At 27.4% G+C, this 12,238-nt stretch overlaps 1 protein-coding gene across 1 annotated transcript; it reads left to right on the top strand.

Annotated features, from left to right (window-relative positions):
* The first annotated feature begins 4,394 nt into the window (after positions 1 to 4,394).
* On the top strand, positions 4,395 to 7,625 carry Elongin-c1 (elongin C-like). The gene is made up of 3 exons (NM_001126208.2): positions 4,395 to 5,038; positions 5,949 to 6,142; positions 6,241 to 7,625. Exons 1-3 carry the CDS (start codon positions 5,009 to 5,011, stop codon positions 6,380 to 6,382), a joined length of 366 nt encoding a protein of 121 aa, NP_001119680.1. The 5' UTR covers positions 4,395 to 5,008; the 3' UTR covers positions 6,383 to 7,625.
* Positions 7,626 to 12,238: the final 4,613 nt, after the last annotated feature.

Genomic DNA, 12,238 nt, shown 5'->3' with positions numbered 1-12,238 from the left:
GAAAAAAAAAAAATTTGAAAAAAAATTCACTGTCTTTACTTTTAATCTTTAACTTTAAAAACATTTTAATTTTAAATCAGAAATTTTGAATTTTCTAATTTTTATATAAATTATAATTTTAATTTTTAACTTTTAAGTTCATTTCTGTATTGCGCGTTACTATTATAACTTAAAAGTTATAAGAATATAATATAAAAAAAAATGTATTATCAAAAACGTTCTTTGGAAACAATAGGAAAAAAAAAGTTTTTAAAAACGTTAATCAAAAACAAGATGGAAAAATAACGTTTTTAAAAACGTTGATCAAAAACAATATAGAAAAATAACGTTTTTAAAAACTTTTCCATCCCTGAAAAAAACTCCATGCGAGCGCGAGTGCCATACAATTAATTGTACTATTTTTAAAATATTTCGTTGATTATAATTCGAATAAGCATAATACAATAATAGTAATAGTAATAATAATAATAGTCACTCGTCAGTCACTTTTCAGAGCTTAACATTTTTAGTATCAATTAAACATTTAAAAAAAGTATATGTTGAAGATTAACTAACCTCCACCATGCTTCGATTAGATAACAACGTAAAAGTTCCGATTTAATGCCATTTTTCGAAGTATATTAATTTTAAGATGTGACCAAAATGTCGCACCTATTGTCTGGGTGTTGGTTTCTATAGCTGTTAACAGGTCGTTAAAATTTTTAGTGTTGGTTTACAGTCGAGTGATTATAACCTTTATTTTGTAAACGTTTATAGGGTTTCCTTTCATCTGACATGATTGTTGTTCGGTTGTTCCTGGAAGTATTTCTTTTTCAATTATTGGAATAAGTGTAGCTCTATCTCAATACATTCAAAAACAAAAAAAACGTTTCACAAAAATAAGATCCTTCTACTAATTTTCCATAGTAGGTACTTATTCCCGTAATTAGGAGGAATATTTTCAGAATCAGAATCTGTGTTTGAACTATTTTCGTCTGTTCAATTTGCACCCCAGTAGAGAATCCTGCCTCCTTTATATTTCCTTAAGAATACGTCACACCCGCTTGCATGACATATCTTGGAAGGCAATACGGTAAGTTTTTTAAAAAAAATTTTAATTTTGAAAAGTTAAAGATATTTAAAAAATGTTGACATTTTTGCTATTTACGATATTAAACGATATAATGAACGTTAATATGGGTATAACGAAAAAACGCAAAGACTTTCCCTTAGAAATATTGTCACAAATCTATTTTATTACTTATAGGTATTTTTACTCTAGAACCAAAATCGAGCGATTTATACTCAGATTGCGTAAACGCGTTTTGTTTATATCGTACGTGTGTAAGACGGAGACAAAACATGCGGGTGTGACGTCCTCGTGAATCATATAATATATTAATAAATATAGGTTTCAATCATATATTAATAATAATAATAATAATTATAATTATAGGTAGATCATTAACTACACCTATATAATATATTAATATTATAATATGATAGATCACCTCATACACTTAAAAAGAAGTAGGTATAGTAGATCACCTGCTACACGAATGCTAATAATAATAATAACTCATTAACTCGAATAAATTTAATTCGGGGTCTTTTCTTTCAAGATTTGTGTATTACTCTCTGTCACATTTCACACAACGGTATTCGGAAAAAAAATCCCCAAAGTTTGCTTTGTCAAGTTTGCAAAGTTTACTTATATATAATTGTACATCCTAAACGGAGACAGTAAATGTCGGTGTAGTGTCCTTTCAATAAACGCGATTACGATGTAATACCGACTGACCAATTAGTTTGAGTCCAGAACGCATAACAGCCGTTAATCACATTATCGACAGATCTACGTATCGAAATCATTATAGTAGTACGATTGACAAATAATAAAATGATAAATGATCGGAGCAAAATTTCTTAAGTCTAGAAAAATATTATTATTTATTGGTAGTCTATTTATTACCCCTCCGCAGACTGCGTGCCTATATTGTTAACGATAAATTATTATTTATTACGGTTAAACCTTGTTAAACGGTTTTTATGCAGAATCTTGATACATTCTGTTAAGATAAAAAAAAATTTTTGTAATACGAAAATGTGCGGAATCGGATAGATTAAAAGGTACCTATATTTTCCGGAATGGTGTGTCACCTGGCTTTTTGTAACTATACACTAATGGACTATGTGTAAGGTATGATAAGTATGATCTCAGTTTAATTTTTGTGAATCGTGATACGCATGTCAATTTGAATTGTGGTGGCATACTTCTTTCTTATATTATTTATGGTGACGTCAACCGGAATTTTTATCGATTATATCAAATTTTAAACTATAGACATAATATGCCTACAATTGCGATCTAAATTCTATATTTCTATTTTCTGTAGACTATAGTTGCATTATTATTATTATAATTGTTGTAGCCTGCTGGGTAAAACGGCGTCAAATGTTCTTATCAAATCACATAAAAACCTGTTCACTACAACTATCGGATCTTGTGGCTTATTATTATAGCCTATAGGACATCTGGACATATTATAGGCATTGCTCATGGCCAGTTGACCTATGCCATAGGAAAGGAATTGATGCTATGCGTCTATGCAATAAAGTTGTACATTGCAATAGGCATCAATGAATGGCGGACATTTTCCCCCCGGACTTTCCCCCCCCGGATGCTTTCGGCGTAGTAGGACATTTTCCCCCCGATACATTTTTGATGCGGACATTTTCCCCCCGTTTTTTTTTTTTTATTTTTAATTATTTACCTTCGAATATAAAATTATTATTTTTAACACATATTTTTAGCTTTTATTCATATTTATTATTTTTATATAAAATAAAATTTAATTTTAAATAAAAGTAAAATAGTAGTAAACTAATATTGAATTAGATGGGTAACATTGAAATCTAAAATTGTGTCCAAAACCCAGTCAATTACTAAGACTATTAAGATAACATTTTTATACAATCTTACATCGTTATGAGCATTATCGAGTCAATATTTTATATCCAAACTGTTCAAAGCAGTTTAGTAGTGGTTTAGTGGTTATAGTGGTTATATATACGTTTTAAAATAAAAATTATTGTTATACATTTTTTTTTTGTGATCATGGATAAAATACAAATTCTTAAAACAGACAGAGGAGGTTTAAAAATTGTTTTTAAAGACTATATGTATACAAAACAAAAAAATCTCGCCAATAACAAAATTAGCCAATTGTATTAGTTATTAATTTATTATATTTTGTATATACAATGTTTTTTTTTATTTTTATGTCGGATTTTTGGCCAACTGTATTGTACTATATTATATTATTTAGACAATCTTTTATTTAAAATTATATTTTTATTATTTAATTATTTTTTATTGAAATTAAGATTAAAGATTTATTAGTTAACGTACAGTTTTTACAAAAATAAAATAAATAAATATGAACAAAAGCTAAAAAATATGTGTTTAGGAATAACAAATGAATCAGAAATAAAAAATTTTTTACAAACTGCATTATTTTTATGTCGTCATTTTTAGCCAACTGTATTAGTTATTCATTATATTTTGTTTATACAATCTTTTTTTATTTTTATGTCGACATTTTCAGCCAATTGTATTAGTTATTAATTTATTATATTTTGTATATACAATGTTTTTTTTATTTTTATGTCGGATTTTTGGCCCACTGTATTGTACTATATTATATTATTTAGACAATCTTTTATTTAAAATTATATTTTTATTATTTAATTATTTTTTATTGAAATTAAGATTAAAGATTTATTAGTTAACGTACAGTTTTTACAAAAATAAAAAAAATAAATATGAACAAAAGCTAAAAAATATGTGTTAAAAATAATAATTTTATATTCGAAGGTAAATAATTAAAAATAAAAACAAAAAAAAAACGGGGGGAAAATGTCCGCATCCAAAAATTTATCAGGGGGAAAATGTCCTACTACGCCGAAAACAGCCGGGGGGAAAATGTCCGGATACCGGCATCAATATAGTAAAGTTGTAGTCATACTAGCACAAAAGTCAAATTGGATTGTGGTATTATTCTATATTGTTAGTGTGCTGTGTGGTACCTTAGAACGATTATAGTGGTACCAAATATTATAATATACGACAATACGGGACAGCTATGGTCAAAACTGGCGTCCAGTTCCCCCCCGAGATTGTAGTTATGGTTGCCGTACTTTACCCCTTAAAAATAAATAAGTTTACACCTATATACATAAATCATATTTTAAGGAGTAAAATTATGCAATTTAGTAGTAATTAGTGGTACATCCGTACATCATTCAATCATTTCACGGGTATTTCATATTAGACAATAGTACACCACCAAGTCCTCTGGAAGCGCTAGCAACACGGAACAATCATTGAACTATATAATAATATTATAGTTAATAGTTATTATAATAATTGAATGAGAACAAGCTTGTTTTTAATGTTTTTATCATGGTTTTAATAAGCCGGAATGTTACGCAGCTACAATTCCACAATATAATATAATATACCTAACTAACCCCACTAAACACAATTTCTATATATATTTTGTATAGCCGTGTAGTAGTAGCACGATATATTTAATCTTGAGTAGTAGTGTTCTATATGTTAGCAGTCTATATGTAAGTGTTTTTAAGTAGTTGTCGACGATGTTTGATAACGCCACCGCAGCCCGCGACACAATATCAAGAAATGAGAATATAGTTTCGAGATATCAAAATATTATGCCCCTCTACTCTCTAGACTCTAGAGTCTGACTAGACCGAAACAGGCTGTATCATACGGCAATTCATTGGCGTTCTCACTGGCGTCCGTCATAACTCATAATTCATAACCACTAAACCACACTAATTGAATGTTGAAGGTGTCGTTCGGATCGTAATAACTCTTCGTCCGCCTTAACTCAACTATTTGAACAAGCAAGTTGCAATCGACCGTTCACTTCGTCGTTCGTGTCCTACCTGTCCGTGAGTGCGGATCGTCATCGTCGTCATTGATCACACGTCGTGCGAAAAGATGAGTGTCGACATGGTGGAAGACGGCCAGGTAACAACGATAATTGATAATGTCTGACAAAGTGACTCTTACTTGGTTGTAACGTATTTCCTACGTGGTAACTATTAAAATGACATCTGTAGTGTATCTACAGTGTGCCAGTGATAAATTAAGCGAATGCTACACAGACATTAGTTGTCAACTCAGCAGATCAGGTTTAGCTCCGTTAGTTTTAAAATTACGAGTGAATAATTGACCTCTTATAAAATTTGAAGGTAAGTGTATTATCTAGGGCGTCTCTTAGGATTTTTGTTCTATTTTAATTTTAAACGAGTTTTGAGTATTTTAAGATGTACAAAATATAATTTACAATTCTAAAATACTTATACCTCGCTTTAAAAATAAAATATAACAAAAATCCTATGAGATGTCCTAGATAACTCTTTAAGTTCTATAATAGGTCAATTAACACTAATATTTTACACTAACGGAGCTAAACGTGATCTGCTGGGCTTATAATTTGCTATGTTACGCACTTGTAAGACGGAGACAACAAATGTCTGTGTAGCGTCCTCTTAATACTAAACGGGGGAATGTGGGGGGATTTTTATGTTCACTATATTAGACTCTTATTTATACTGATTGAAGTAAAATGTTAATATAATAACACTCCGATAACCTGGTATCAATTAGCAGTATACAGAGCAAGCGATGAAATGAGACTAGTTCGGCATCTGTTTATGTAGCAGGCCAAAGGATCATTATTATAATTGTTGTTATGTAATCAAAAATAATTACATACTTATATCTATACTGTGGGACTCCATGATAATACAGAATAAATATAAGATGACACACATCAAGATATATTATTATATATGTCTATTGTAATAATAAAATATAAATACTGTAATGGTGTGACGAAGACCACATTAAATTAATAATGCTTTTTTGTTTATAGGATGAGGACAATTCGGGATACGGTGGCTGTGAGGGTCCGGATGCTATGTATGTCAAGCTGATATCAAGCGATGGGCACGAGTTCATCGTTAAGCGGGAGCATGCCTTGATGTCAGGCACAATTAAAGCCATGTTGAGTGGCCCCGGCCAGTTTTCAGAAAACGAAACAAATGAAATCCACTTCAGGGAGATACCGTAAGTGATGGTGGTATGACCACCATATAAATGTATAATATAGTACAAACCTTGTTAAAGGAAGTTAAAAAATATACTATTTTCTTGTTTACTATTAGATCTCACGTTTTACAAAAGGTCTGTATGTACTTTACATACAAAGCTCGTTACACAAACAGCTCAACCGAGATTCCAGAGTTCCCTATTCCACCACAAATCGCTTTGGAACTTCTGATGGCAGCCAACTTTTTGGATTGTTAATGTTGAGTAAAAGAAAACAGATATTTTCAAATTATTACAATTTCAGAATTTAAACTATTTAAGCTTTAAAAACATGCTTGTCCTCATAAATTTAATAGTTTAAACATTATTGGAATGGTAAATAATAATTTATTGTAACCATAAATTATAATGAGGGCACAGATTTATATAAGCTAATGTTTTATAAATGGTTTCTTTGTTCATTTGTTTGATTAATTGATTATTATTATACATACCTATTTTATATTAAAAAAATAAAAATTAAAAATATATAACTATATTCAATTTTGTTCTTTTTTTTAAACAATTTACTTATCTATTACGTATCTATATTTTATAACATCTTAAACTTTTATTGATAAATAACTGAATAAAAAATTTATTACACATTTTAAATATACTATATTAATTATAAGTATTAAAATAGTAAACATATAAAAAAATAAAATTAAAATATTTAGAATTTACAATTATTATTAATAAGGTATAGGGTACATAATAGGCATTTAATAATAATATTTTTTTATTACTTTAACTATAACTTAGATTTAATGACTGGTATTATTTTAATTATGTACTTTTGAACATGAAATTGTAACAAAATTACGATAAGTTCATATAGTTGACGTTGACAAATATACTCATACATTATCAAAATTGTGTAAATATGTTGGAAAAATGGAATTATTGATATACATGTAAAAATATATTTTTTAGACAAAATATAATATCGAGGATGGCTCATTTATTATAAATCATCTGAAAGTATTAATGCAATGTTAATTTTTAAGTACCACATGTTAGTTGTTAGTGTATTATTTTATATTACTTACTCAATAATGTGGAAATTAATTAGATTTAATTTTTATTATATTATAACATGTATGTAAATTTTAAATTATAACATAATTTTACATGTAATTTAGTTAAAATTAGGCTTAGTGAAGCCAATTAATAATACAATTTAAACACCATTACTCACACGTAGAGCGATTACTTCACCTGATAATATATTGTCATACAATTAATTATTCACTATTCAGGGATGAATTAATTTAGTTTAATCTAGAATAAATAATATACAATTTTAAATGTTTTATTTTAAATTTATATAGCCATAAATATAATGTTATAACCACTGACCTATAAAATGTACAATAATACTATTACGTTGTTACTTGTGCACTCTCACAAACCTCTATTTGATTTACTTAGACAAAAGATAAAGCATCTATATATTATAATTAAATGCGTACTGAGTGACTGACTGATTAACTGATCAACACAGAGTCTAAACTATGATAGCTATAGGGACTGGTATATAATCACAAAGGTCCAGCGGTTTTCAATTTAAAAACAATGTAAAGGAAATTCTCACATCCTATTAATGATGGATCAAAAATAATTTAGATGGTCGCAACTGTGATGAGAAAGTCAAGTTTTGTTTTTCTTTACTATTTTACAATGTGCAGACTCTAAATAATAATATATTATATAGGTTTGTGATTCAGTATACCCATTAGAAAAAGGCTTGTTAGTTCGTTATCATTATAATATAGTATTTATATTTCATTATGTAAGTATGCGTATTGATGATTGTTAATATTCATTATTAAAGAAAAATTAAAAACACATTGGCATACATGATGTTAAAATTATTTCTAAAATTGTAATTTTTTTAAACTATGTCTTGTTAAAGATAAATACACATAATTTATTACTACTGAATGATAAAGATTTTAAATATTCAGTTTTTAATTTTCTATTATATTATATTTCAAACAGATTATTATTAATAATCTGTTTCATATTATTTGATGTTGATATTACATATTATATTCATAGGCCTTGGTCACAGTTGGACAGGCTCCGCTTTTTTATAGATACAATATAAAAATTCAAGTTAATGAGCAAAAAAAAAATTATATCAATTATATTTTATACATTCAATTGTTGTAGTTTTTAATTCCTATATCTCTATATTAGTTGATGTCAAATGAATGTATCAAATTTTAAACTAGTTAATGATTAAAATACAATTTTCAAAGCTAAAAATTATAAAAATAACCATCTTTGAAGCGCTCTGTCCCAAAAAATCAACTTAGCTATAGAAAAAAATTGCTGACCAACTAAAATATAATGATATTATCAACACATTTGCTAATTTAAGATCGTAGGAGGTTAATTTATAATATATCAGATTTTGAGCGGAGCGAAAGAATGTATTGATTTTACACAATGATGTGTGTGTGTGTTTTTTTCTGTTTTGTCAGCAACATTTTGGGTAGTAAAAATGCTCTGATTTTCAAGATCAGCATCTTTCCTGATAGAATCTCTTAAAAAAAAATAGTTGGTATTTTTGGGAAGTCAATATTGAAAAAAAAGTGGTGATGTTTATACAAAACCAATTTTTGAAAAAAACCAATTAAATTTTTTTGCTGTAGTTCAATAATTAATAACAGTAGAATCTTGAAATTTTCGCCATTTATTTATATTAGCATACTGTTTTGACTCTTTCAGCTTTTTATAGCCAATGTAAATTATTTTTCAGCAAGAATTCATAAAGTTTTTCTTTTCTTAGATAGCATGTAATAAATTTTAATAGAAGGTTCCCAACAAGTTTTTGTACCTCTATCAAAAAGAAAAAGTTCACTGGAAACTCACACTATTTATAGCCACGGGGTATTTTCGATCTTTGATAAATTTTTTTTAACTATTAAATTTGATTATTTATATAAGCTGTACAACGTCTCCGCTCAGAATCTATTTTCGTTTACAATGATTTATCATTGAATTTAAATATAACACATCCATTACAACAGTCAACAACAACTACTCTACAGTAGAGCAGTAGGTACCCACTTGTCTACCTTTATTTATATTGTATTAGGTACCCACTATATTTATTGATTTATTCAATTATCAATATTATTATTTATTATATTAAGTTTAATTATATTATGACGTGTTGTGTTATTAATTAATTTACTTATTTATATTGCTATAGGTATAAGGTACTATATTTTTAAGTCTATTTCTGTGTTGCCCCTTTATACCTAGGTATATATCATAATTCATAATATATCCAACTGCCAACTGACGACAATGATATTTTAAGCTCTGCAATTTTACTCTGCCCTGGGCCACGCAAATCATCAGGACGTCCTTGCATATATTAATTTAAAACTGAATAAATTAGGTACCTTCATTTCTCAAGAATATTTTATTTTTATTCCAACAACAGTTGTTCATATAATACAAAATCTATTTTTAAAGAATTATTGAATTCTATCTTGTATTTTATTCAATGATATTGGTATGTTGCAAAAATATTTTAGTGTATGTGTGGTGTAATCTTGCTAAATTTCAGGGTAGGTACCTAAGTAAAATGATAATTGTTTGTATATTAGAAAATTCCTTTATTTTTAATAAGTAAAGTAAAAATTACTGTAATTACAGGATACTTTAGTTGTTATTGATAAATTTAAAAGTTGACGAACAACAACTAGTTAATCAAATTTTATACCTAGATTTAATGAATAAGAAAATTATGTGTGTAATGTGTAATGTAACTTAAAATTATGAGAGGTGCTGTGGTGGTATTAAACAATAATACAATATGAGGATCAGTAATTGATCCTTAATCATGTGAGCATTTTTTATGGATGGGCTGCACAATACAATATATTGACACATTTTAATTTAATCAAACCATTAATTAATAATTATTGTGCATTACACTATCAGTAGGTATACTAATTTTATAAAGAATAAATATAGTAATAATTATTTATTTTGTTTTCTTTAGTAGGGGCTTAATAATTTAAAATTCTAAAATGGTATTTTACTATTTTATTTAATTTTCCTGAAACTACTGTAACTAATTAGTAAGTAATAATTACTTACTAATTAGTTTTTACATAACATAATATTTTGAACAATATTGCTTGATTTAATTTTATTAATTTACATTTTCATTGAATTAAAATTGTATTCCAAATTTAAATATAAATAAGAATTACAATGAAATCATTAATAAATATATAACTATATATATAAGTATTTCTTACATTATGTGTATTACAATTGCCTTATGTACCGAGTTTAATTAAGTTTGAATGATCAATGAACAACATGCAGACACAAGACCAACTAATATAATATATAGTTTTTTTTTTATTTTATTTTTATAGCTAAGGATATAACAAAAGTAAAATGTTCCATTATCTGTTTTTATTTCAACTTTGCACTTTGCACTTTAGACTTAAAACTGTCATTAATTTTTGCCTTCCGTTTTTGTCAAAACAATTTTTTTTTATTGCAGTGTGTTTAAATATGTATAGAATAATAAATTAATGTGATAAAATAATGTTGTATTTGGAGAGGAAAAAAAAGAAAGATGAATCACAGAATGAAGAAACTTGCCAGTGGTAGAACTTTGATTCAACAAGAATTATAGCAAACTATTAAACATTTTAATTAATTATAAAATGTTAAGTAACTACACAATTTTTCAATTCTAAAGTATAGCCGTATAGGTGAGTGTCAGCCATCAGGTCATAGTTCAATAGTTGTAAATAGGTCTATATTCTACTATAACCTGTTCCAAAAGAGAATAAATCAGTTTTGCTAGGTACATTTGGTGTCTGGAACAGGGTATAGGAAGTAGGAGTAACCTACTTATTCAGCAATTAATTATTGAGTATCTTAGTGAAATGATCCATCCATTTAACACATTTATACTCTTAATTTTGCTTATGATTTAAAGTGCTATATAAATAACAAACAATTAATATTACATAAAATTAATTTAAATTTTAAAAACATTTATTACCTATTTATTATGGTGAGTACCTAACCAAAAGTGAAAAATAAAGGTAGAGCGTTATAGTTACAAACTAAGATATTATACTAAAAAAAACTAAGTATATTATCTTGGGTTATAGTATGTTGGGTAACAGTATAGAGCTAATTTTTTTTTCATAATAATGGTCCCAATGAGTTCCAGTCCCTCCTCTGACAAGTTTTTCTGTTCTTTCAATTTATAGAGATTTTTTTTTGTTATTAATTTTTAAATATTTAAATATCTAAATAGGTATCTATAATAAACATATCCCAAATACTTAAAGACTATAGAGCACTTTAGTATAATATATTATAGTAAATGGTACAATATAAAAATCGATATGAAATAAATTGTCGAATGGCATATTATCGTTTTTATATTTTATTGTTATTTGACTTTGTTTTCGACTTTCAAAATAAATAAAAACATGTTGTAAATTTAAATTGTTTTGAGACAATATTTAGACAAATCGATATGTCATTCCCTCAAAAATATTATTCTCTATTTTTTTTGTAATGGGTGATTTTACTCTAAGATTATTTAAAAACAGAAAAAATGATTCTGCGTAAATGCGTTTTGTCTATGTTGCGCGTGGGCCAGAGAGAAAACAAATAATGCGCTGACATCCTCTTAAACAATAGCGAGTCATGTTATGACGGTGTCTGATTTGCTGATGCCTGATGGGCGATAGAATATTAGAATGTATAGTATTGTAGTGGGTTATTCGGATTTATTCCTATATATAATTACGTATTTTTGCACAGTTTATACTGATTATAGCACGGAATATCTTATGTCCGTTATCACTGCGTTGTATCACAGAATAAATAATTGTACTTTGTATTCTATAGCACCTATAGTATGCGAGACGTGAGCATAGATAAAAGATAAACGACATGAGTATCCCTGAAAAATGAAAATCGTCTTGTGAATGCTCCAGTGATATTGCCAATATTGCTTATTTGCTTATTAACCGTCAACAATAAGATAATATAATATTGTTCTCGCTG

The sequence above is a fragment of the Acyrthosiphon pisum genome, chromosome A2 (genome assembly GCF_005508785.2).
Source record: "Acyrthosiphon pisum isolate AL4f chromosome A2, pea_aphid_22Mar2018_4r6ur, whole genome shotgun sequence".
Classification (NCBI taxonomy): Eukaryota; Metazoa; Arthropoda; class Insecta; order Hemiptera; family Aphididae; genus Acyrthosiphon; species Acyrthosiphon pisum.
This window is presented reverse-complemented; position numbering and strand designations above follow the sequence as displayed.

Excerpts from the sequence above, each read along its gene's own strand:
- Elongin-c1 (NM_001126208.2), top strand. The coding sequence starts at position 5,009 with ATGAGTGTCGACATGGTGGAAGACGGCCAG. Across the intron at positions 5,039-5,948 it reads ACATGGTGGAAGACGGCCAG|GATGAGGACAATTCGGGATA; the intron begins GTAACAACGATA and ends TTTTGTTTATAG. Across the intron at positions 6,143-6,240 it reads ATCCACTTCAGGGAGATACC|ATCTCACGTTTTACAAAAGG; the intron begins GTAAGTGATGGT and ends GTTTACTATTAG.